This window comes from Pyrgilauda ruficollis, unplaced genomic scaffold (assembly GCF_017590135.1).
Source record: "Pyrgilauda ruficollis isolate IOZ18807 unplaced genomic scaffold, ASM1759013v1 scaffold9, whole genome shotgun sequence".
Taxonomy (NCBI): domain Eukaryota; kingdom Metazoa; phylum Chordata; class Aves; order Passeriformes; family Passeridae; genus Pyrgilauda; species Pyrgilauda ruficollis.
Window position 1 is genome coordinate 1,683,844 of NW_024531043.1, and position 26,472 is coordinate 1,710,315.

A 26,472-nucleotide genomic window follows, 5' to 3' on the forward strand; every position below is an offset into this window, starting at 1 on the left:
GACACTTCCCAAATTCCATGTGGAGTATCTGCCACGTGCACTCGTGGAGGGAGCATGTGACTGCCTTTGTACCTTGAATCCTGCATGGATTTCGGTCCTGGCGAGGGAAAGCTGCTGGAGCAGCTGCTCTGGGATCTCTCCCATCCTATTTTGGCCCTAAAAGCAGCACGAGCAAGGCCTGAGATGTCTCATGAAGGGACTTTGCTGCAGAGCATCTCCCTGAGGTGCTTGGATCCCAGCTGGGACCATGTGGAAAGTACATCCAGGGTGGTGGGGAGACCTCCTTGGTGTCCCTGGCACTGCCACAGGCTGAGGCATTGGAACTCTGTCACTGCAGCTGGCACAGGGTGCCCAGAGCAGCTGTGGCTGCCCCTGGATCCCTGGCAGTGCCCAAGGCCAGGTTGGACACTGGGGCTTGGAGCAGCCTGGGACAGTGGAAGGTGTCCCTGCCATGGCAGGGGTGGGAATGGACCATCTTTGAGATTCTTTCCCACCCAAACCATTCCATGGATATTATGATTTGTCTCTGGACTGGGATTTTTGCCTGGTGGTGGAGATATTCCTGATCCTGGATTTCTTCTGCTGTTGAACTCTTTTGGGAAGAGGCTCCACCCCAGTGTCTCCTCTGAATCTCTCCATGGGACTCACCCACCTTGGGAGCATTTTGGTGATATTTGGGATGTTTGGGATAAGTGCAAAGCCTCCTGGCCATTTCTTGGCTTTGCAGTGACTCATCCTGGGATTCTTACCAAGTCCCCTTCCATCGATTTCCTCTGTCCCATTCATAATGAGAACGTGTTTGCTGTAGTAGTGTTGGATTCTGATCTTTTCTGACCACTCTACAAATCCATTTTCTACATAGTAGGAGAAGGAGGGTTTGTTTATCAGGCTGTCTCTGTGATGGATAATGGGCTCCCACCAGCTCTCTGACATCCAGACAGGGGCCAGGAGATGACGAAGGGACAATTGTGACAAAACAGTCCCCATCCCTGTGGTTCAGCACGGCTGCCACCCCTGGAAGATGCTCCAGGTGTCCTTGGAGAGGGTTTGAGGCTCTCTGAAGGCATCACCACCCACCCCAAGGAGGGTACAACCCCAAAATAATGAAATTGGGAAGCTCAGGTGTTTTTCTCCATGCAGGACATGCCCAGGCAGCCCAGCTGGGTCCCAGCCGGAATTCACCGGGATGGCAGCGGGGGCGTCACGGCCACGGCAGCACCGCCGCGTCCCCGTCACCTCCGAGGCGCGCGGGTGCCACTCAGAGCGGCGCTGGCTGTCACAGCTGCCTGTCACCGCCGGGGAGCGGGGTGGCAGGGCTCTTCTGCCGTGTCGCCTGTCAGCGACACGCCGGAGGTGGCTGTCACCCGTGGCCCGATCGGTTTTCCCCTTCCCGACTCTGCTGCTGGCACAGCTGATCCCATCAAGCGCGGCTGTTGATTTTGGGATGAGCTGTGCCGCGCGGAGCAGGAGCCCTGACCTTTGCTGGAGCGGCGAAAGAAAACACGGAGGTGTCGGAAGGAGGGTGGCATTGCCTGGCACCGCGGCTGGGCTGTCACTGGGCAGTGCCGCCACATCGGGAAGCGGGGTTTGGCTTTTGGGAACCCCTCGGGAGGCAGGGATGGGGTGGGTGACCGGGGGAAGTATCCACGGGGCTGTTCAGTGGGTGCCACCCTGCGAAATTCCGCTTGTGCCCAATGAAATGCCAGCTCGGAGCGGGAGAGGGCAGCGGGGGGAATTATGGCCGGGAGAATTCGGATTTTTGAGGCAGGCAGGAGGCTGCTGGTGATAAAGTTTTTAAATAGTCACTGGCACGGGGGCAGCTTCGGGGTGCTAGAGAGGGCGGAGGGAGGGAACAGGGAGAGAGGGAGGATGGGAAGAGGGAGGATGGGGAGACGCAGCCGCTGTCACGCTTCAAAGCGTGCGAGGATCAACCGATCCCGCGGCCCCTTCTCCATCACGGGGTCCCCACGACAAAGCCCGACCCTCCCTCCCTGCACCAAGACCGCTCATGGGGGTTTCCCCCTTTGTAATTAGCGCTAATTGTGGCAAGGTGGGGGGTTTTCAATGAGAACATTCCTCCTGTGCTGGGGGGAGGCTGCTGCATCTCCCCCTGGGCATCCCCCCGAGTTAACACTGCGAGGAATCCGGGTAAAGGGGAGACTCCCCAATTAACTCCAGAGCCCCCCAAGCCCTCGGGGCTGATCCCCGGTGCCTCTCCCTGCCCTCCTGCCCCGCTCCGCTGCTTTGCCCTCCTGCCAACAGCGGCTCTATTGTTAAACGCCGCGATCCTACGTGGCTCGCTGCCGCTAATGAAGGTAATTAGCTGTGAGTCACGTCGGGCTCATTTATGTTACGAGGTCAAAATCCCCGCTACACTTCAATACATTTTTGCAGCGAGCACATTTAGAAAGTAATTAAAAGGCCCAGCAGCCGCCGTCGCCTCCATCCCCTCTCCCCCTCCCCGGGCTGGCAGGATTTAATTGAGGCCAGCCGAAAGTTAGTGGGAATAAATTGTGGCTGATAACGTGGAGGTTGTAATTTAATTCCGGGAGAAGAGCTGCTCTGGCCGGGGTGTTTAGCTCTTCAGGGAGCGGCCTTGGAGCGTGGGTGATGACAACTCAGTTTTCTAACAGGATTTAGTGAGGGGGAATGACACTCAGGGAGGCATGAGGCTGGGCACGGAGGGGTCACTCACCTCTGAGATTTGTGGCCCAAATTCCCACCCCTGGGAGATTGTGGAGATGGAGGTAGAGGAGGGATGCTGGTCCGGCAGTCCAGGGTGAGTTGTCACAAAAATTGGTGAGAAAATATCAAAAATATTGGCAATGTGGTGCTGGGGACATGAACTCCCCTCCTTGGCTTTGAAGGGAGCTTATAAAAGTTTGGCAGAGTGACTTTTTACACGGGTGGATAAAGCCAGGACACAGGGAATGGCTTCCCACTGCCAGAAGCCAGGGATGGATGGGATATTGGGAAGGAATTGTTCCCTGGGAGGGTGGGCAACAGGCCCTGGCACAGGGTGCCCAGAGCAGCTGTGGCTGCCCCTGGATCCCTGGCTGTGCCCAGGGCCAGGTTGGACACTGGGGCTTGGAGCAGCCTGGGACAGTGGAAGGTGTCCCTGCCCATGGGAATGAGAGGATTTTAATGTCCCTTCTCACCCAAACCATCCCATGCTTGTGTGATTCTGACATCTCAATTGCTGCCTCTGCCTGAGGAATGACCAGAAGACAAGAAGGATCCAGAGCTGCTGCTGGTCGGAAGTGCTGCAGCAGGATCAGCTCGGGCTGCTCCCAGGATTTCTAACCCGGGGAGAGGGATGTAAATGTAACCTTCAGCCGGCCGGTGCAATTAGAGCCCCGTGCCTGCCGCTATATTAAAATGGGATATTGGAGCAAACAGCGGCTCTCCCCGCTCCCTGGGCTAATATCCAGCGCCTGTTTAGCCAGGGATTTGCTGGCACTCTGAGCAAACAGCCGGGAGCCACCGCTGGTGCCCGGGAAACCTCTCAAATCCCTGAGTGAAAATTCAGCCTTTGGATCCCGGCACGGATCCGCTCCCGGGGCTGAGCATCCTGCGGGGCAGGACCTTTCCCGTGGCCGGGAGGAGCAGGAGGAGGAGGAGCAGGAGCAGCTTTTCCACCCTTGCCAAGGCTGAAGGAGGATGGGGAATCCAAGCATGACCATGCTTCTGATTGCCTTCCTGCTCCAGTGGTGCCAGTGAACTTCCCTCTTTTTCCTTATCCCTCTCCCTGCTTTTCCCCTGGAAGGAGAGCACCGGGACTGCCTTTAACTCTGTTCTTCCCCTGGAACAGGAATGGAATCACCTTTGGAGAGGCTGGCACTCAGCTTTTCCTCAGCTGCCACCTCAAGCTGTAATGTCTTATTAAAAACTGACAGTGAGGCTGCTCCAGTTTTATTTCCCCTTTCATCCTGATGTCATTCCAAAAGTTTTGCAATCCCACCCTGCCTCCGCAGGGATGCACCCTCTCCCCTCCCTGGTCCAAACTGGGTGATGGGATCTGGGACAGGAGACCTCGATTCCCACAAATCCCAGAGCTCTCCTGCATTCCAGCAGGGAGCTCAGAGAGGCATTCCAGGGGGAAATAGCAGGAAAATCCCATTTTTTGTGCACATCCTTTTCTCCCCTTCCCAAAAAGTCTGAACCCCAGCTCTCGATGCTGTTACCAGTGCTGCTTTTCCTGGTCTCTCCCTGCAGATACGCTGTCAGTGCCTCGCTGGTCCCCGCAGATCCCTCGGCGGGATTTAGGAAACTCCATAAAACACAGGTGGGCCCCTCCCCCTGCTGCCGTGCCGGGGGATGAGGGATGGGCATCTCCCTTCCCATCTCTGCTCCAGAACACCGAGATTGGGGACATTCCCTCTCTTTCCGATGCTGGGCTGTGCTGTCCTCCAAGCCCATTTCAATTCCATTTCAGCTCAGATCTGGCTTAGATAAGGCTCGAGCTGCTATCAATAAATCTGTGTATTATCTGTGACCTTGCCAGCCTTCAGCAAATTCCCCATCTCGGGATTACAACCCTTCCATATCTCCCTGAAGAGGGAAAAGCACCAGGAAGAGTGCTGCTGTTTGATGGGAAGCTGCTTCCCAAGGGACTGCAGACACTGGTCCCCAGGGCAGGCAGAGGTTTTGGGGGGTCCTGGGGTGGGAATCCCAGGGAGTTGGGGGTGGATTCCCTTTGGAACAAGCTTCCAGAACCAAAGGAAGGCTCGGGGTTGTGTTTTGGCATCCCTAGAAAAAATTCCTCAACACCTGCAGCGGAGTTTGAGGGCAGCAGAGAGAGGATGAAGCAGGGCTCGGGAGATAAGTGAGGCTTCAGCTCTCCCTCTCTGTGTTTCTCTCCGCAGGTTTTCCACCAAGTACTGGATGTCTCAGACCTGCACCGTCTGCGGGAAGGGAATGTTGTTCGGCTTAAAATGCAAAAACTGCAAGTATGGCGCCGTGCCGGAGCTGTTTGTGTCACTCCTTAAAACCGGGAGGGGACAATCGGGGTCTGGCCGGGGGAGCCGAGCAGGGATTTGGGCATGGAGACACCAACCAGGCTCTCGCCAGCTCATCCTCACAGGAAGCTTTAATGAGATGAGGAATTGAGGGAATAACACCCCAAAGCAGGGCTGGGCTTGTTTCTGGGATGGGATCAGGCTCCTCGGGGAGGATGTGCCTGCCAGACCTCGGCTCTGCTCGCTCCAGAGCTCTGAGTCAGATCCTGACAGTCCCCCTTCCCCAAGCCTGGCTTTAGATCCCCACGCTATGGAGATTCCCGGTGGAATTATCTGCAGGACGTGGGGGATGGATGTGCTGGACCAGGCAGGGATAGCTCTGGGCATCAGGTGGGTTCTGCCCACAGTTTTGGGCTGGAACCTCTGCTTCTGCCGAGTTTTGGGCACTTCTGTGTCCTGGCAGGGTCCCCGAGGAGCCAAATCGGTTAATCCATGATACAAAGGAGAGGGGATAAAACGGGACAGGAGCGGAAAAACAGCGAGGCAGAGCCTGGGGCTGCTCCCAGTCCACCACAGCCCGGCCTTGGGCAGAGCCGTGCGGCCCCCGCGCTTGGGGAAGCTGCTGCTGGAGCCGGGACTGCCTCTCCTAGAGCTGGGAATGTGTGATTGTCTGCGGGTAACGGAGCGGTAAGGATCGCTGCTGCCGCTGATTAAGCGTTGATGAGTTGGTAAATTGGGATTTAAACCTGCCGAGAAGCGCTCGGTTACTCCGCAGCTGGTGGGGCTTTTCTGGCAGGGATGTTATCAAATACAGGGATTTTAAAGGGGTGATTCCCGTTCTATCCATGCTCAAGGAACTGGAGGCTTTTCCTGCGAGCTCTCCGTGCTGGAGGAGGGATCCCTGACCAGGATCAGGGATGCTGTGGCTCTGGCTGTGCAAATCCTGCTCCCTGTAATCCTACAGAAAAGAACAAATCCATTTCCTGGCAGTCAAAAGTTGGGAGTGAACACAAGGCATTTAGGCTTTTTCCAGCCTTGCCCCGGCGCTGCTTTCCCCAGAAAGCAGAGGGGAACCAACAGGTAAAACAAACAACTGGACCCCAAATCTCCCAAGCCTCAAATACCAAATTAATTCCTGCCTTTCCCTCTAGGAACAGTTTTGTAATAAAAGCTAACACGGGCAGCTCCTGAATTTTCATTACCCAGCTCATTGACTTGAAGCTGCCGTTCTTTTTTTTTTTTTTTTTTTTTTTTTTTCCCATCATTTCCCCTTGTTTTGATAAATCCTTTCCTTCTTTTTCCCTTTTCCCCCATGGCTTTCTGCCGGCCTGGCAGAGCGTGAGCTGGGGATGCGCTTCCATCCTTAATTAAGGAGGAATGGGAAGGATTTGGGAGTCTGCCTATGCCTATATGCATGACCCGGGGGTGAAGCCCTCCAGACTCCTGCCCTGGCTCCGGAAAAAAAAAAAAAACAAACCGGGAAAAGCTCTGCAGAATATCCAGAGACTGTAAATCCTCTCTTTATTTTGGCTAAATGTGCTTAATAAATGCAGGAGGGGAGGACACAATGACAGGGACACATCAGGGACCAGGACAGCCACTTCTTCCCCCGCTGCTTCTCCTGAATTTAGTTAAGCATCCAGCAGCAGGATGGTGGGAATGGGGATTGGTTTGGGCTGGAAGGGACCTTAAAGCTCATCCTGTCCCACCTTCCAGTACACCCTTCCCCAGTGCAGGACTCTGCTGCTTTTACTGCAGCCAGCTCTGGCAGAAGTGACAATTCGGGGAGTCCTCAAGCCTGGCTGGCCCAGAAAGGGGCAGCGGGGCAGAGCCCTCAGGTTTGGGAATTTCTGTGCTGCTCCACTGGGATGGAGGCATTTTCCGGGGGTGTGCAGCTCCTGTGTCCTGCCAGTCAGCCCCTCCTGGTTTTCTGGGATGTGCATCCCACACTGTTCTCTATCCCTGAGCCTGCTGCTTGGGAATGATGGAAGCAGGGAGCCTGCAGGGCTCAGACTGAGTGAAGGACCAAAGCTGTGCATCCAGTCACTTTCCCAAGGGGAAAAGGAGGAAAAAACTCCATCACAGAATCCCAGAATGGCCTGGATAGGAAGGGATCTTAAAGCTCATCCCATTCCACCCCTGCCATGGGCAGGGACACCTTCTGCTATCCCAGGCCTCATCCAGCCTGGCCTTGGACACTTCCAGGGATCCAGAGGCAGCCACAGCTTCAACCTCCCTGCCAGGGAACGATCCCTTCCCAATATCCCATCTATCCCTGCCCTCTGGCAGTGGGAAGAAGCTCCCCCTTATCCTGTCCCTCCATCCATCAGTTTTCCCTTCTCACTCCTTTCTCTCTATCCCCTGCCAGGCTCAAGTGCCACAACAAATGCACCAAAGAGGCCCCCCCGTGTCACCTGCTGATCATCCACCGCGGAGGTGAGGCCCCCTGCTCCCCGCTCCGAGCTCCGGGGATGCTGCCAGCGGGTAAAACTTTCGAAAGCCCCCCGGGCGATTCGGGAGCCGGACCCAGGCGGGGTCCCCGGCGGGACGGAGGCTCCCGAACCGCTTGGGCGCTCCGGGGAAATGTTACCCACCGTTTTTTCCGCTTGTAGGGAGACGAGCCGGTCGGGGCGAGGCAGATTTGCATTGCAAACCACTTCCACCCACCCTCCCCCTGCCTCCTTTTCTTTTCAGATTCCCCACCGCACGGGGTAAGTCCAACCAGGTTTTCGCCTTTTGCTTCTGTCGAGAGCTCAGGGCGGATGTGGGACCCCGAACCTCCCGGTGCATGCGGGGTCCCCGCGCCGGGGACGCGGCCGTGGCCCTGCGGATGCTCGTGGTGCTTTTTGGAGCTGCCTTATCCCGCTCTCCTGCGGGAGAGCCCGGCCTAAAACCCGCGCAGAGACAGGCAGAACCTTGCAGCAGGACGGCGGGGCGGCGCTTCCCACCTCTTTTCTTCCAGATTTTTGGCTCCCTTGCTGGCCAGAGGACCGCGACTGCCTGAGGGAAACGCTTCCAATCGCTCTTGCCTTGAATTTTGAGCTCTTAAAGCTGTTCCTTTGTGTTAAATATCTCCCCAAAACCCGCTCCTTGCTTTAATCCCGGGGAAAAGGATTTTGCCGGTGGCACCTCAGAGGGGGCAATTTTACAGCCCCCATCCCAAGCCACGGCCTCGCTTGCAGCAAATTTGGGTGGAAGCGGTTGAAGATTTCCCCCCCCCCTTCCCCCGTCAGGCTCGGAGCTGCTGCAAACCCTGCCCGGGAGGCAGGGAAGGGGCAGTCGGGCTCCTGAGACAGGCAGGAGTTGGGATTTAGGGCTGTGATGTTGCCAGAGCCGGAGCTGCCCGCTGTGTGTTTTAGAAGCGGCATGGCTTTCGGGTGGCCTCAGCATCACTGAAATACCTCCCCACCCCCCCAAAAAAATCCCAAACCCAGCTCTTAAATCCATTTTCTTGGAGTTAAACCATTCCTGAACCCCCCAGCCTTCAGGCTGGCTTTTCCCCCAGAAGTCTCCCTGCTGAGAGTGTTCTGAGCCAGCTCCTTCCCCTCACCCCATAAAGCTCCAGCAAGGAACAGGATTGTGCTGGCTGAGCCCCGGTTCACAGAGGAGTCGTGGCAGCTGCTGGACCCTCCCAAATTGCTGCCTCGCACCCCGGGGGGGTTGGCTGTGGCCGGGGTGCAGGAGGATCCCGAAGTTCAGCTGCCACCCCAGGCTGGAAGTGCCGCGGGAATCGCTTTGGAGAGCGGTTTGCAAGCACAGGGCGACCCCGAGCGCTCCTGCTGAGCTTTGATGTCCTTCCCTTTCTCTTCCCCTTCTCTCCACCCCCTTTTCCCTCTCCCCCTTCTGAATCCAGCAAGGTTAGTCCGGACGGAGTCGGTGCCCTGCGACATCAACAACCCCCTGAGGAAGCCCCCCCGGTATTCGGACCTGCACGTCAGCCAAACGCTCCCCAAAACCAACAAACTCAACAAGGTGAGCCCTGAGCCCCCTGTGTCCACACCCTGCCACAGGGACAGGACCCCCTGCACCCAACTATCCACAGCTGCGCAGAGAATAATGGAATTCTTCCGGCTGGGAAAGATCATTTAGGAAAATTGAGTTTGATTGCTCCCCCTACACTGCCAAGGCCAGCACTGTCCCATGTCCCCAAGTGCCACATCCACATGGCTGCTGAATGACTCCAGCTCTGCCCTGGGCAGCTGTGCCAGTGCCTGACCACCCTTTCAGAGAAGGAATTTCCCCAAATTCCACCCTGAGCCTCCCCTGGCCCAGCCTGAGGCCGTTCCCTCTCCTCCTGTCCCTGTTCCCTGGAGCACAGCCCGATCCCCCCGGCTGTCCCCTCCTGTCAGGAGCTGTGCAGAGCCACAAGGTCCCCCCTGAGCCTCCTTTTCTCCAGGCTGAGCCCCTTTCCAGGTCCCTCAGCCTTTCCTGGGGCTCCAGCCCCTTCCCAGCTCCATTCCCTGCCCTGGATATGTATCCAAAGAAGTTATTTCTTTTAAAATTAAAATGGGATCAGCACTTCCAGAACAGCCTGGATCCTGCTGTCCCATTCCTGCTCTGTTATGGCCTCTGAGTCTCCAGGCCCAAGCTGAACTTGGGGTTGTTTGAGGTCTCTGCTCCCAGTGGAGGCTTCAATAAATAACAAATTTATTGTTGCAAATAAAACCAGCCTGGAATTGGATTGTCCCTGGCGAAGCTGCTCAAGCCAGACCTGACAGAGCACCTGGCTCACTCCTGCTCTGCCTTGATACAATAAACTCATCCCAGGGCTGGTTCTGATGGAATTTAAAGCCTGTTGTCCAGTGGAAAATTCCTTGGAGGAAGGGTAGGGTGAGGGATTGGCAGGCTGGAAGTGCTCAGAAAGAGGGACATCATTGACCTGATGGGGAATGGATCAACAAAACCCTGAATTCCCAAAGCCTGGCTGAGCTCCTCCAGCCCTCAGCATCTTCTGGCTCTGGGAAAAGTCTGGGTACCAATATGCTCCTGGAGATGCTGATTTTAAACCTAAATCTTTTTAGGAATTTCTTCGTTGTAGGGATCTGGTTGTGTTGTTTTGGGCTGGTGCTTTTGTCCTGAGCACTCCCACTCAGGTTGAAATTTCCCCTATAAATATTCTTATTTCAGCAGGGTCCCCTTCTTACTTTGGTATTTCTAAAAGTATTTCTTTAAAGGTATCCTGAATAAAATAATGGAATGGCCCTGGGTTGGAAGAGACCTTAAATTCCTCTAATTCCAACCCCCCATGAAATCTTATTGTTTTGACCTTCACTGGTTGCTTAAAAAAGAATTTACCTGACCAAGATTATTGAGCATGGAATGATGACCAATATGGCTTTCCTGGAAAGCCGAGCTCATTTAAGAATTAATTAATTAGGACAAAATTACCTGCTGGGGAAGGCTTGTGCAGATTTTTTAACCTTGGAAGGAAATTCTGTGGGAATGGGAAAGCTCAGCACTGCTCAGACCCTGTTCAGTGGCTCTAAGTTGGGCAGCAAGGGGGCAAATTCTGGCCCCAGTTTTCCTTTTGGGATCTAAGACATCCAAGCATGTTTTCCTGCCTGTTGGCTCTCAGTGGTCCCTTCCCACCCACCCCAATGTGCACCCAAAATCGATGGCCTTGACTGGGAAGAGTCAAGGAATGCTGAGGAATGTCTTGGGGTGCGTTGGCTGCTCATTCCAGATCCCTCTGCTCCCTGCAAGGCCCTGGGGTTTGGCCCGAAGGAGCTCAGCAGGAACTTCCTGGACCTTGTTGTCCCCAAGGACCAGGCCCCAAGGTGGTGGCCCCGATTCTGGCCTTGGTGGCCGTGGCTGTGCAGAGCCAGGAGATTTGTAGACCCCTCAGCTGGGGGTGAGGGTGGGAAAGGAGCCAATATATGATGGGAAATGGCCTGGAGGAATACAAACAGCTTTGGGGAAAGCTCTGGGTGTTTTCTAGGACTTCTGGAAGAAACGAGTGGGATGATGTCACGTGGGGTTCTCTGCACCTCGGGGTGGCACCAACCAGCGCTGCTCTCACCGTCTCCTCTCCTTTCCCTCCTTCCCTGTGTTCCTCAGGACCACATTCCGGTGCCCTACCAGCCAGATTCCAGCAGCAACCCCTCGTCCACCACCTCGTCCACGCCGTCCTCGCCGGCGCCGCCGCTGCCCCCCAGCGCCACGCCCCCGTCCCCGCTGCACCCGTCCCCGCAGTGCCCGCGACAGCAGAAGCAGTTCAACCTGCCAGGTACTGCCGCCCCCTCCCCGTGTCCCCCCCTGCCCCCTGAGGGCGACTCGTGTCCTTGGGATGTGGGACAGTTCCACCTAATTCCCTTCCTGGGTTTGCACCAGGGCGGGGAGAAGGTGGAAGTAGAAATACGGAGAAAAGATGAGTTTAGGATAATTCAGGTTGGGAGTTTCTGGTCAAATCTCCTGCTTGAAGAAGAGTCAGAGCCCAAGGCTTGATCCAGTCTTGGAATCCTCCAGAGTTGGGGCCAGCCCAACTTCTCCTCTCTTGAGGCTAAAAAGCCTTTCCAGGCGTGGATTTTCCATTTTTCCATGGGTTTCCAGGCATTTTGCCTCAGGTGCAAACAGAAACCAGGGGCTGACCCCTCTATGATGGCAAATTGGGGTGATCCTGATGTGTTTTTGGGGTGATGGGTCCCCAGCATGTGTGGGGTGACAGATGATTCTGGGAATGTCTAATGTGGCTTGTCCCATGGAATCTGGACCTGAGATCCATCTGCTCCAGGAGCTCCATCTCTTCAGGGATGGTGGGAGAGGCAGGGAGGTCGTGGTGGCTGCAGGACACAGAAGTTATGGAAGATGGCCCAAAAAGCTCCTCCTGGGCTGAGGATGTATCAAAGCCTGTCCCAGCATGTCTGCCTTCCTTTGTGATGTCCTGCTGCTCCAGGAAAGGTCCCTTCCAGGAGGGAATTGCTCAGCATCACTCCTGGAATTGTGTCCACCTGCTCCAAAAATAGAACTGGCAAGGGAAGAGAAGATCTCTGGAATGCTGAGGCACTCCTGGCTGTTCTGGTGGCCCTGCTTGGTCCATGACCTCCTTGCTGGACCAGCCGGAAGGTTGAGGTCCTGCAGACCCAAAATCCCAGGATTAATGAACTGGTGTGGTCAGAAGGAGGGTCAGGATGGCTTCTCCAGAGCAACCAGGCAGAATCTTCATGCTCCATGGTGGTGCCTCCATCTTGAGCAGTCTTCAGTGAGAGAGGAAGAGGAGAAGAAGGAGGAAGATGAGGAGGAAGTTGCCTGGCAGAATCCATCACTGAAACAACAAACACTTCCAGAAGTTAGGAACTCCACCAGCAATCAACCACCCATCATGTCCTGTATGGCCAGAGAGGTGGCAGTCCCAGAGTGCCTGGGATTCAGGCAGGGTTCTGGAATGGCACAAGGAAGCCCTGAGCACTCCCAGGAATGATGTGATCCACACACAGGGTCAGGATTTCACCAGGCACAGCCCTGGAGGCTCCAAGGTCTGAGAGGACACGGCGTGAATTCCGTGCTGGCATGACCCAGCCCAAGGAGCTCTTCCAGAGCCAAAGTGTCCTGATGTCTTGGAATCCCAATCCACTGCTGGGCCAGCCCTGGACCCTGCCTGGCTCTGGGAGGATCCAGCCTTTGGTAACCCCATCATGGGTCACTTCTGGAGCAGACACCTCCCTCTGGGGTTTGTTGGGACATTATTTCATGGATTTCAGCCCCCTTTGGGGGGCTTGGAACACATTCCCAGCTGACAGAGCAGGGCAGGATCAGACCCTGGCATCTCTGGGGGTGTTTGCTCCCTGTTTTGTTCCTGTCAGGAGCAGAATGGGATCCAAACCAGGACTTTCTCTGCTTTCATCTTCCCAGCCGGGAAGTTTTCCGTGGTTTATCCCATCAGGATGATTATCTCAGGGATTAGGATTTGAGCTTGGAAGTGGTGAGACAGTGACCTTCTCCTGCTGGAATTACCTTCCAGGCTCCTTTGATGTTGGCTCAGGTCCTGCTGCAGGGCTGAGGTCGGACTTTGGGGTCTCTGAGCTGGAGGGGGGAAGCTGAGCCATGGCCCTTGGGGTCTTGGAGATAAGGAGGTGACTTCTGAGCTGCTGCCAACCCCTGGTGGCCTCAGCAGCTCTGAGTTCTTCACACCCATGACCTGCGTGCCCATGGAATTGGATCAATCCTTGGGCTGGAAATGGGAGCCAGTGGTTGTTCCCGACACCCAGAGCCTCTCCGAACTCTGGCTTTGGACAGTGGCTCCTGGGACTCCTTCCAGGATGACACGGCCAAAGCAAGGCCAAAAAGGATGGAACGTGGCCCAAATGGGCAGCAGCTCCAAACCTCACTTGTCTCTATGATGCCCTCTTGGGGCAAATCCCAAATCCCTCTTGAGGGCCACAGCTGGCAAACTGGTGTCCAAACCCCACCAGTGACTTAGTGGGTGACATTGACGCTCTTCAAATGGTGCAGAAGAGAAGCTGTGGGGGGGAAAATCAATTTATAATCCAGCAAAGGTCTTAATTTTTTGGCCTGGGCATCCTATGTGCCATTTTGGAATATGGAATATGGGGATATGGAAATGGGAGAGGTTGGATCACACAGGAGGGCTTCACACAACTGGGGTTGAGGTTTCCTGGTGAAGAACTGGGCACAGGCTGGAGCTTTTCCAGCTCCACAGGTCAGTGTTGAAACCTTGTTCCTCTTTTCCAGCCTCCCATTACTACAAGTACAAGCAGCAGTTCATTTTCCCAGGTAAGGCTCTCTGGAAGTTTCTCCTTGGATGCTGGGGTTTCTCCTCGTGGGGATGGGTGCGTGGCCAGCTCTCCAAACCCCTGGATTTGTGCCAGGGAGGTGCTGGGGTGGGATTTCTCCTCAAAGCCTATTGGTGCTGCAGGGTTGGGTGGCCCTAAGTGACCCCCAGCCCTACTCAGGGTGTCACTAAATGGGCCCTGGGGGTGAAGGATGGGGTTTAACTCCCCTGGATACCCCCAGAGGTCTCTGACTCCTCTCTCCTGTTCCCAGATGTGGTGCCTGAGACGCCGACCCGAGCCCCGCAGGTCGTCCTGCACCCCGTCACCTCCAACCCCATGTGAGTGACTCCCCATTACCACCCCCTTCCCTCTGCTCCCCAAATCCTCCAGGCCCCCTTGGGTGCTTCCCTGGCTCAGGTGGTCCTGGTGAGACTCCCAGGCTCTGGAAGGTTGAGAAGGAGGGCAAGGGGTTCATTTATAACCCACACCTCTTCCCTGCAGGAAAAAAAATGGATTTCAGTCCAAAAAGCCCAAGCCCAAGGGATTAATTCAGTTATAATTAAACTAAAAGCAAATAACCAGCATATCTTTGCCACTTCCAATATTTTCAAGCCCAATAAACTCTAGGCTGAAAGTTGGGAAAAGCAGCATCTAATCAGTGTGAGAACCATCCCTCCCTAGCAGGTTGAGCCCAAAACCATCATTCCTTGGTGTCCTGGAGCCTGTGCTGCTCCTCCACCCACACTCCACTGCTCTGTCCCTCCTGATCCTTCCTCTAAAGGCCATTTTTGAAGGATTTCACAAGCCAGGGGTTTAAGGGATCAGGTCTGGCCCCAGTTTTTGGCTGGCTCGTCCACACTCTCCAAATTCTGCTGGGGATCCAGTGGAGCAAAGGATGGAACCTCTGTCCCTTGGGAATTCATAGAAAAATGGCAAAACCAAAGCCTTTTTTTTCCCCCCTGCCTAAAGGAAGGTGTCAAGACATAAGATTTTTGGGGAGGAACAGCTGTCAATACCCAAAATCTGTGATTCCCTCTGGCTCCCCCCACACTGAAAACTTCCCATGGAAGCCATCCTGGGCTTGGCTGGGTTAAACATCTCTGGATCCTCGGGAGACAGGGATTCGTGCCTGGGATAGCGATGAGGAGCTGGCTGCTCCTGCAAACCACCCATCCATGGAGATGTTTTGCAGCCACTTGGGCTTCCCAAGCTGCTCAAAATACCAAGATTTACTCATTTTCTGTAGGATCCTGGGATTTATAGTCTTTAGTGGCTGTGGAATGGGATAGGACTTGCAGGACTGCCATGTCCGAGTGTCCTGGGGGAGCGTAATTCCCCTGGGAAGAGATTAATAATAATAATTTATAATATATTTATATGATGTTCCAGCTGATCCCTCATTCAGAACTTCCCTAATTCCCCATTAATTGTCAGGAGCAGCAAAGCCCAATCATGGACCTGGGGGTGGGAGGTGCTGAGTGAACAGGGAAGGAAAAGAACTGGAAAACCAGTCCAATTTGGGTGCTTTACTGCAGGGAGGGGATTTCTGAACCCTCCACTTCTCCAAAATGGTTGAAAAACTCCTTTTCTTTCCTTCTGCACTTCTGCTTTGGCTGGGGTTGGTTGTGAAGAAATCTTAGAAATCCCTGAAAATGCCTTGAGTGTGGTCAGGGTCAGTGGCGGGGGGGGGAAATCTGTCCCTTTCCCTGGGTTAGTGACACCTTCTCCTCTCTGATCCCTTTATCCCCGGGCAGGAAGAGGGACTGCTCCCCAGCTCCTGGTGTTTTTCCATGGTGTTAATTCCATAATTCTTTTAACAGCCTGGAAGGAAACCCATTGCTTCAAATTGAAGTGGAGCCCACCTCGGAGGTGAGATGGCTCCTGTGCTTAATGGGCCTTGGTTTTAAGGATATCTTGGGGCACATTTCCTGGGAAATGGAGACGTTTCCCATCTGTGCAGTGGAGTTGCTGATAATTGAATTAAAGTCCAGGCATCCGTGTCCCCACCCCATGGAGATGGACCCTCCTGGGCTTAGAGTTTGGAATTCAATGAGGTTTTTTAGGAGGCATTAAAAATGCGGTGGGAGGGAAGGAAGGGAAGGGAAGATGAGGATGGAGCTTTTAAAGGGTGTTGTAAATCCTGCAGGAAGTCTAAATGGACCATCAAGGGGTCCGGAAATAATGGGAATTAACAGAGCACAGCTTAGTCAGGGGAGGATGAAACTGTTTTAAGACAAAGTAATTAAATCTCTGATGGGTCACAATCTTAAATTTAGCCCCAGGATGGGGTTAAATGGTTCCACGTGGAAGCGGTGGTGTCCCCAGCTCTGGGGGGATTTAAAGCCCCGTGCTTGTGGCACTTGGGGATGGGTTTGTAGAGGCCTTGGCCATGCTGGGGAAGGGTTGGAGTGTTGTTGTGTTTGTGGGTCCCAGGACGAGGGAAGAGATGAATCTGTCTCCATATTTCTTAGAAGGCTGATTTATTATATTATGATATTATATTATATTAAATATGCTATACTAAAGCTGTACTAAAATAATAGAAGAAAGGATACATCAGAAGGCTAGGAAGGGAAAGGAATGAATAATAAAAACTTGTGACAGACAGTCTGACACAGCTGGCTGTGATTGGTCATTAAGTAAAAACAACTCACATGAGACCAATCAAAGATGCACTTGTTGGTAAACCATCTCCAGGCCACATTCCACAGCCATCAGATGGTTATTGTTTACATTTCTTTTCTGAGGCTTCTCAGCTTCTCAGGAGAAAATCCTAGCAAAAAGATTTTCATAAAATATCATGGTGACATTGGAGTCTACCCCAGATGGCTTTTCCAACCTAAAGGATTCCATGATTCTATGAAAACCTGGGATTCTGCCAACTTTGTGTAGAACAGGGCTGCTCCATTGGCGCTGGGAGGCCCCTGCCCAGTTCCTCTGGGTCTGAGCGAGCAGGAGTTGGCTCAGCGGGGTTTTTCCTGCAGTTTCCTCCCTGTTTTATTGTTCCCCATGCCGTTTGCCCACCACAGAACGAGGAAGGCGCCGAGGAGGTGCAGGAGTCCGAGGACGACTTCGAGGAGATGAACCTCTCGCTGCTCTCCGCGCGCAACTTCCCGCGCAAGGCCAGCCAGACCAGCATCTTCCTGCAGGAGTGGGACATCCCCTTTGAGCAGCTGGAGATCGGGGAGCTCATCGGCAAGGGCCGCTTCGGGCAGGTGTTCCACGGGCGCTGGCACGGGGAGGTGGCCATCCGCCTCATCGACATCGAGCGCGACAACGAGGACCAGCTCAAGGCCTTCAAGAGGGAGGTCATGGCCTACCGGCAGACCCGGCACGAGAACGTGGTGCTCTTCATGGGGGCCTGCATGAGCCCTCCCCACCTCGCCATCATCACCAGGTTGGAGTTGGTTTTGTCTGGCCAAAAATTTGTGTTCCCTGTCTAAAAAATGCAGTTTTCCCTGTCTTTTTTTTCCTCCAGTCCAATGGTGCCGTTGGGTTGAGTTTCCTCCCCTAAAGAAGGGGGGATGCTCTCCATGTGCTGTATCCATGTTCTTCATGTGCTGGGGTTTGTGGTGTGGAGGACACAGCAAATCCAAAAGTCTGTCTAGGCAGGACGGTCTTCTGTAGGAGGGGAGCTCCAGATAGGAATGGTTTGTTTATCCAGGCACAGGAAGCATCATGGAATCATGGAATGGTTTTGCTTGTTGGGAGAGACCTTAAAGCCAATCCAGGGCTTTAGCACCTTCCACTATCCCAGGTTATTCCAGCCTGGCCTTGGGCACTGCCAGGGATCCAGGGGCAGCCACAGCTGCTCTGGGCACCCTGTGCCAAGGCCCGCCCACCCTGACAGGGAACAATTCCTAAATCCCAATATCCCATCCACCCCTGCCCTCTGGCAGTGGGAAGCCATTCCCTGTGTCCTGTCCCTCCATCCCTTGTCCCCAGTCCCTCTCCAGCTCTCCTGGAGCCCCTTTAGTAACTGGAAGACTGAGAGGCTCCTTGCAACTTTCAGGGCTTTGGGGATTTGGGGGCTTCCAGGCCACCCAACACCTCCATAGCTTTCTGGCTCTCAAGGCAAATATCTGCCCTTATCCACATTCCCAATGGGAATGCAGCACAGAGTCTCCAAGTGTAATCCATGCTTAGTTAGGCAAAACATCTCACCTGGCCTGGAGGCAAAGAGGCTGCAAGTGCTACCAGAGCAGCTGTTGTCATGGGAAATGCATTTATTCCAGGGAATTGCATGATTTCCTTCACCTCCAGACCATGATTTCAGCCATGGGACTGGACATGGTCCTGCTTTTCATCCCAAACAGGTTGTTTTCTCCCAGAGAATTTTCTCCAAGGTGAGGTTGAATTTTCCTCCTGGCAGCATTTCAAAAAGCAATGGAATGGCACCGCTTCCAACAGCCATCAGTGATGAAATATTGCATCATCTTTTCCTAATGTCCCTAATTTTCCCTTGCAAGTGGCACCTCCCAGTCCCTGATCCCAGATGGGGTGGCTCTGCAGGTGCTCTGTTCCCTCTTTGTCCAAACCAAAAGGATTTCACCCCAAATTTGTGTTACCTCATCCCTGCTCTGGTGAGTTCTTGGATGGTGTTTGCCTTGGGAGTTTCATCCTCTGGGGTCAGGGTGACTCCAAAGTGGGGCTGCCTCTCCCCAGCTGGTGACTGGAAAAACGATGCCTTTTATTCAGGACCAAAAATGAGCCATCTGGGGAAAATTCTGCAGCATTTCCATCTATTGGGTAGCTCCAGGCCAAAAGCTTTTGGGAAAGTGTGCAAACACATGTATTGATGGATGAGTCAGAGCCCCCATCCGTGTGTCACACCGCGTTCCCAAAGAAAAAGGCGGCGTCTCCGTCGCGCTCCGCCATCCCTCTGCAGCCCCCATTTGCTCAGCTTTTCAGGGTTATTCAATAGCAAAACCTGGGAAATGTATTCCTTGATTCTTTTTTATTTTTTATTCTTTTTTTAATTTGAGCCGTGGAATGTTTTCTCTTCCATTTTCTATTCAAATGGGTCTTTCCGTAAAAGCAGAAAGGTGCCATTTTTGACAGCTGGACAAAATCAGTCTGTGTGCTGCTGCAACCTGGTGAATTAATGTGAGGAACGTGGAGCTCTGCTCATGCTGTTCCTCTTCCAGCTGCACTTGGTTCTGTTTTTTGAGGTCAAAATGTAAATGTATTAAATTGCCCAAATATAACCCAAGCTCACAACATTTCCTGGCATCATTTGCTTGTTCCTACAACTCACTTTTATCTGCATCCTTCAAAAGGTGAACCAATATCAGCTTTAAACCAAAGGACAGTAAGGATGGATGGGATATAGGGAATTAGGAATTGTTGGCTGGGAGGGTGGGCAGGCCCTGGCACAGGGTGCCCAGAGCAGCTGTGGCTGCCCCTGGATCCCTGGCAGTGCCCAAGGCCAGGCTGGACAGAGCTTGGAGCAGCCTGGGACAGTGAAAGTGTCCCTTTCACCTGGAATGGGGTGAGCATTAATGTCGCTCCCAACCCAAACCATTCCATGAGAATTTTACAATTGCAACTGGAAACCTGTTTGGTTTCTCCTGCTGGGATTTCTGGGGTGCAGGAAAATCAGTGGGGCTCAGCTCAGTCTCAGGATTTTTGGGAAGCCCAGGACTGTGTGAGTACACATCCCATAGCCCGGAGGTAACTTCCAAACACAATTTTCCTGCTTTGAAGCTTCCTGTTCTGCTGTTCTATGACAGCACAGGAATCAGAATTTTTGAATTTGTGTTTGGCTTGGAAAGGAATTTAAAGCTCATCCCATCCCACCCCTTGCCACAGGCAGAGACATCTTTCACTATCCCAGGGTGCTCCAAGCCCTGTCCAACATTCCTTGGACACAGGAATCCAGGGGCAGCCACAGCTGCTCTGGGCACCCCCACTCTCCCCACCCTCACTGTGGAAAACTTTTCCTTATGTTTGATCTAATCCCTACATCCAAGGATGCTTCCTTGCTCTTGTGCTGGCTCTCCTTGTCTGGTCTATCCTTGGCTGAACATTTTTGGGAAGTCTCTGGCCATCTTCTGTAGGGAAAAGCCCTCTCACCATGTGCAGCTTTCCCTCCCATCCACGTTTCAGGTTTTTCCTAAGGGATATGACAGCCCTGGGAGCTTTTCTGCCATGAGAGCTGCTGCTTGGGTGTTGTAGGGAATGAGGCAGGGAAGAGGGCAGTGTGGGAATGTCCAGAATCCTGGGAATGGTATAGGATATTGGGAATGGTCCAGGAGGTGGCACTGGGGGAGCATCACTCTTCCAACAGGACTTTCCCAAAGGGACCCAAGTTTTCCTTGCAGGTTTATGGGAATAACTTTAAACCAGGCTCTACTTGGAGTGGGGGAAATCATTCCCAGCTGCCTGAGGAGGGGATTATGGCTATAAACTCAGGATATCAGGATTTCCTCACCTTCTCTCTGCCCATTCCCAGGGCAGGACTTTCTGTGTGTGTGGAAAAGGCCACCACTTTTCTCCTGGGAGCCCACAAGTGGCCACTCGAGGCCTTTTTTTCCACAAAATCCCAGCAATTCCTTGTGGCTGTTGCAGAAATCTCCATTTCCCTGCACGTCTGGGAGCAGCTGCGTGTCCCTGGGAAGGGGCTTCACCACGTCGTGCCACCGGCGCTGCCGGAAGGGGGTTATTTATAGCCGGGTTTATTTTTACTTTTCCCCATCCCGACGTTTTCCTTCCTGATTGCCTGTGATATTCAGGGATCGTCTCATTAGCAGAAAGAAATTTCCCCATCCAAAGAGCATGGCCCACAGGGGAAAAAATGGAAGGGGAAACTGAGGCAGCAGCTGGCTGAGGATGGGATAGTTTGGGTTAAAAAGCTGATTTTCCCGATATTAATGTCTTTATGGATGAATTGGACCAGCACTGTTTAATATATTCCTCAATGATAAAAACAGTGGGATTGAGACTGGAAAAAAGAAGGCTCCAGGGAGAGCTCAGAGCCCCTTGCTGTGCCCAAAGGGGTTCCAGGAGAGCTGGAGAGGGACTGGGGACAAGGGATGGAGGGACAGGACACAGGGAATGGCTTCCCACTGCCAGAGGGCAGGGATGGATGGGATATTGGGAATTAGGAATTGTTCTCTGGGAGGGTGGGGAGGGGGTGGGATGGAATTCCCAGTGCACCTGTGGCCACTCCATCCTGGCAGTGCCCAAGGCCAGGTTGGACGGGGCTTGGAGCAGCCTGGGACAGTGGAAGGTGTCCCTGCCCATGGCAGGGGTGGCACTGGATGGGCCTTAAGGTCCCTCCAACCCAAACCATTCCATGACTCCTGAGTTCTCTCTTAACGCGACAGAAAAGCAGAAATCCAGCATTTTTCAGCAGTGGGAGGTGGCGACTGCAAGGAACGGTTCCATCAGAGCTGCTAATGGGTTTTCTCTTGGGTAATGAGCGCTGGGGACAATTAACATCCATCTTAATTAGTCTGGAGCTGGAGCGGGTGCAAGCCTTGGTGCTTTGAGCGCTGCTTAATGGATGGCGGGAAAGGCGGAAAAGTCCTTGGCTGGGCGGGAATGAAAGGGCTGGAAAAACTCCATTTGTTGGAATAACGAGTTGGTTTTGCTGCTGGGGAGCGTGACAAAGCCAGGCCTGGGTAAACTCAGCTCCTTGGGGCTCCTGGTCCTGGCCCCCAGTGCAGGAGCAGAGGTAAAGCCTCAGCCACCCAAGGGGCCTTCCAAGGATCAAGTTCTTTCCCAATCCTGATAAAATGGCTCCAGCCACCCATGAAAGCAGAAACTCCCACATTTTAGGATTCTGGGTGCTCCTCCTGAGGAAAAAAAGGGGGGATTTGAATGCTTATTTATGCTTCCCAAGGCTCCAGGTGCTCCTTGGGTCTGTAATGAAGCAGGGGATCAGCACACTGCATGCAGCTCCTTGGGTTCCTGGTGGTTGGGAATGTTGTTTGGGAGAAGGGAGTGAGGTTACTCAGTCTGGGAGAAGATTTGAGCTGGACTTTGACTGGGCTTTGAGCTCACACTGGCTTGTGTGGGGGAGTTTGGGGCAGCTTTTCCAAAATTTCTTGGGTTTTTAGTTAAAAGCTCCACCGTGGCTCTCGGAACTTGTGCAGGGAGTCTGGGATTTGCTCCTTGGGATGCTCCAGGCTGGGTTTGTGACCCCTCTCTTGTCACGCCAGGGTGACTTCAACTTTCCAGGGTGCTGCTGGTGATGCCACCGGGGCTGTGTGGCCATGATTTATGTCCCTGCTGGGAAGGCCAAGGAGAACACTGAGGAACATTAGGAATTAACCTGACCTTGGCAGAACTGTGTAAAGAGAATTAATTTGTCGAAAGTGCCTTTGGAGCCGAGGAACTTGGAATGTTTCTGCTGGAGAGGGAGCATCTCCTAAACCCTTCCCTGGAGCTGCTGGTGGTGGGGGGGTGGAGATAAACCCAGTCCCTGTCCTTACATGAGATACCAAAGATGAAATGAGAGTTTGCTCTTTTTTCTCTGTGGAAAACAGGTTTTAATGACAGGAACACATTCCCTGGCACTAATTAATTGGGAAGGCATGAGGGTGAGGGATGGGAAGAATATCCAAGGCACTTCAGCTGTTTGTTCGTGGATAACTTTAGTGCATGGACCAAATACTGGGGTTTACTTTGATTTTATAATAGATTTCCATGCTGGATTTTGCCAATATTTAATGTTTGGCTCTGCTGCTGGGAGGAACAAGCCCTTCACAAGGGATGCTCTCCCATCCCTGCACCTTGTTCCCGCTGGGCGCGGAAGAGCTCTGGACAAAGCTCGGCTTTAGCCTCTCCCAGTGCCAGATCTCCTGACCTTTACAGGCACAGCCCAGCTGGGAAGGTTTTGGGGCTTGCAAATCTTAATGCTCAGGAAGCTGGGGATATTTAGCCTGATTTGAAGGATGGGAGGAAAGGGGAAGGGTGGAAGCCATGGCAGTTAAGATGGAGCAGACTGGGGGGGATCTGGTTTTTCCCTGTGGATGCTCCGTGGTGCTTGCAGCCAGCTCCCTGTTCCCTCCAGGGCAACCCAATTGTCCTTTGATCTTTAACTAACCACAAATTGAAGGAACAACAAGGTCAGGCCAGATGGAGCCCTGGGCAACCTGAGGGCATCACTGCCCATGGGAAGGATTGGAATTGGGAGGATTTTTAAGGTCTCTTCCAACCAAAACCATTGCAGGGTTCTATGAAATGTGATTTTTCTCCTCCATGGACTTAAAATGAATTCTTCCTTCCTGTGCTGAGAATTGAAGGAGAAGCTGTAAATCCTGATCAGTGGGAGAGAAACCGAGGCACAGAGTTACCACCTTGTTTTCCTTCATGCCAGGCTGGAGCCATGCACTGATAGGATACAGGGAATGGCTTCCCATGGACAGAGGGCAGGGTTAGATGGGATTTTGGGAAGCGATTCTTCCCTGTGAGGCCTTGGCACAGGCTGCCCTATCCCTGGAAGGGTCCCAGGCCAGGCTGGGTGGGGCTTGGAGCACCCTGGGATAGTGGAAGGTGTCCCTGCCCATGGCAGGGGGTGGGATGGGTTCATCTTTAAGGTCACTTCCCACTCAAACCATTCCACACTTATCTGATCCTGGAGCATTTCCAAAGTGCCTTTCAGGTCCTGCCCTTCTCTCCCTGCTCCCAGGTGTATTGTGGGAAGGGAAGCCGTGGATTCCTGCCTCCCCTAACCCCATCCATGTTCAAACACCCACTTTGGGAGCCAGACCCTTCTCTTCTGCCTCTGTTGTTTTCCCTTTTCCTACTTTTCTGCCGCATTCCCTTCCCTGGCAGTTAATGGAGCTCGTAGATCATGTAATAAATAGGGATCGACTTCATGCCAGGCACTGGATCAGAATGGATTGACCCGTGGGAATGCACTCCCTCCCAATCGATGCCAGGCCATCAGGCCGGATAAATCTTGATAACGACTGACAACGGGAAAGTCAATATGTGAATTAATATATACATTAAACCTGGATATATCTTCCACCGGCAGGCAGCAGCTTGGGGAGGGAATATCCTGAGCCAAGAGGATGGTTGGGAATAGGGAAAAGCAGCAGCTTGATCCTCTGTGTTTGATGTGGGAACATCGGGGCTGGCTGAGTTTTTCCTGCCCACTGGAGCATCAAATCCCCGCTGCTGGCGGCTCCTTAACATGGAGGATGCTCCAGGGGAAAGTTTTCCTTTGTGTTTTAAGAGTGTTTCCAAATGCCATGGAAGTATTGCTGGTTTGGCCCTCATTTCTCTGGGAAAGTGCTTAACACAGCGGGATTTGCTGTGCTGGAGAGGAAGAGACTTAAGGAAGTGCCTTTGATTAAGTGCCCCACTGAGAGATGGTCCCAAAAAATCCTTCTGCTCGTATCAGCTCTTCCCATCCCTGTTGAGTGACATCCCAGCATAATTTCTGATTTTTTCTGAGCATCCTCAGTGCCTGGGATCCTCTTTGGGACAGAGCAGGACAGAGCCTGTGGGGGATCAATGTGCTGGCACCCTGCCTAGCCAAAGAAACAGATCCTTCCTGCCACAGCAGCATTACCTTTTTATTAATAATAATCATTATTACCATTCCAAAGTGGAGCTGGGTTCCAGGGAAGCAGCTGGCTCAATCCAAAGTTTCTTTCCTTTCTCCAAAAGGGTTTTTAAAAAAAATTTCTTTTCCTTCCTGAAGTTCAAAACAGTGCAGAGAATATATCAGAGACAAGGAGGTCGAGGCGCCTCCACTCATCCCTGTGCACCCACCCCTCTCTCTCAAAGCTGACTCCGAGTGCGTCCTTTCCAAAGGCAGCAAGTGGCACCTGGAGCATGGAGCTTTTTTGGATGACTTGTTTGCAAGCCTGGCTTTAGCTAAGCCCCAGGGGCTGCTTTGCATTCACCTGGCTCCGAGCTCTTCTCCCTGCAGCTGGAGAAGAGCTCGTCTCCTCTATTTCCTCCAAATAAAAATGCATGGAGTTGGCTTTTTCCAAAGAACTTGTTTTTTTCCGAGGTGATGATGGAGTTGGAGCTACTTTTCAGGGAGGCAGATCCCCCTCCTCCTCCTTTTCCTCCTCCTCCTCCTCCTGCAGCCCTTGTGGTTTGGCTGTAGTTATCTCGCGTGCCAGCTGCCGGCAGGAAAATTTTGCTGCCTAAGTAATATCCATCAAAAGCCGGTGTTCCATCGGCTGGAGATAGTGGGATGAGGGGAGCATTGGCTCTTCAGGGCTTTTCTGTTTCCACCTGCTGGTTTGGCTCTGCAGAGGCTCCTCCATGAGCAGCAGGAGGGTCTCTCCCATCTCTGGGCTGGGGACATGGGCTCTGCTTGAAATGGCAGGAATTGAATTCCCTGGGTTCCCATTGAGGTTGCTTTGGGTTCAGTTGGAATGGGTTGGATGGGATGAGTATTTCCAGCCTAGAGGGGCTGGGATCTGCTGGATGCTCAGTCCACGCCTTTTCTGGCACTGAGTTTTGGCTGCTGCTTCCATAGAAGCACAGAATTGTTTGGATTGGAAAAGATCCTTAAGATTGCCAATTCCAACCATTCCCCCAGCACTGCCAAGGCCACCACTGATCCGTGTCCCCAGGTGCCACATCCACATAGAGCTGTTAAATCCTCCAGAGACTGGAACTCCAGGGATGTGCCAGGGCTTGACAACTCTTTCAGTGAAGAAATTTTCCCTCATATCCTTTTTCCTCCCTGATCATGGTCATGAAGTTTGGGTAGAGGGCTGAGGAATTTCAGGCTGGATGCCTACACTGCTGGCTCTGGCCTTGGCAGGGAATCAAGGGGGTGAAATTCCTTATCCATTTAGAGGAAAACAAAACCTCGGGATAAAAATTAATCCAAAGCTCTCCCCTTGCTGCTCTTACAGCCTTGTTCAATTTTCCTTTGTGTGAAACACCTCAGGAGCTGTTGAGTTCCAAAAGCACCGTTGCCAGACACTGGGAAAAGAGAAAAACAAGCCAATATATGGGAGCAGCTGGAAAACTTCCTAAATAAGTCAGGAATGTGCTGGAGTGAGCAGAGCTCCTTCTTTCCCTCTCTGGTCCTGCTCAAATGAAATCAAATAAGTCCTGGCTCAGTGGTTCCTGTTGCTGTTTCTTTCTTAACATTCCCCAAAGGGTCCTTTTTCCATGAAAACCTCAAAGTGGGTAAACTGCTGGGGAATGTGGGAGCATCCAAGCATCCTTTGCCGTGTCTTTCTTCCAGCACAGATGTAACCTGGGAGCAGAGGTATTTTTATATGAAAGCATTTTTTATTAATTCCCCACCTCGCTCTCTTCTTCAGTGTCTCCCCTGGGTCCATAGTGCTGGCTGTCTCCATGGTATCCAAGCTGCTTCCCTATAAATCCATATCCCGGCAAGGAATGAACTTCTCGGGGTCTGGCATTTATCACCTCTTTAATTGAATGGGCGTTTATGTGGATGGGAAGAGGGAAGAGAAGCACAAAGCTCCTGGAGTGATGGAATGCGCCCCACAACTCTCGGCTCGGGATGATCCTTGCTCCTGAGCAGGGGCCAGGATGGAGTCTCTGTCCTTGCAGAGGTGTTGGCCATGAATGTAGCATTTTGGCCACCGGTTCAGAGGTGGTGGCCATCAATGCAGAGGTGTCGGCCATCAGTGTAGAGATGTTGACCACCAGTGTAGAGACAATGTCCATCAAGGTAGAGGTGATGACCATGAATGTAGAGGTAATGGTCACCAGGACAGAAGTGATGGCCATCAAAGTAGAGGTGATGGCCCCCAGCGTAGAGATGTTGGCCCCCAGTGTAGAGACAATGACCATCAGTATAGAGACGGTGGCCGTCAATGTACAGG

The 26,472-nt window shown here is 53.0% G+C and overlaps 1 protein-coding gene across 1 annotated transcript in view; it reads left to right on the plus strand.

The window, feature by feature from the left end:
- KSR2 (kinase suppressor of ras 2) overlaps nucleotides 1-26,472 on the plus strand; it is a 77,843-nt gene that overhangs the window by 36,885 nt on the left and 14,486 nt on the right. Inside the window, exons 6-14 of the mRNA XM_041488790.1 lie at nucleotides 4,216-4,285; nucleotides 4,866-4,949; nucleotides 7,327-7,394; nucleotides 8,806-8,930; nucleotides 11,016-11,184; nucleotides 13,647-13,688; nucleotides 13,959-14,025; nucleotides 15,508-15,556; nucleotides 16,717-17,084. Coding sequence (XP_041344724.1) covers nucleotides 4,216-4,285; nucleotides 4,866-4,949; nucleotides 7,327-7,394; nucleotides 8,806-8,930; nucleotides 11,016-11,184; nucleotides 13,647-13,688; nucleotides 13,959-14,025; nucleotides 15,508-15,556; nucleotides 16,717-17,084 — 1,042 coding nt within the window. The remainder of the gene's footprint in view (nucleotides 1-4,215; nucleotides 4,286-4,865; nucleotides 4,950-7,326; nucleotides 7,395-8,805; nucleotides 8,931-11,015; nucleotides 11,185-13,646; nucleotides 13,689-13,958; nucleotides 14,026-15,507; nucleotides 15,557-16,716; nucleotides 17,085-26,472) is intronic.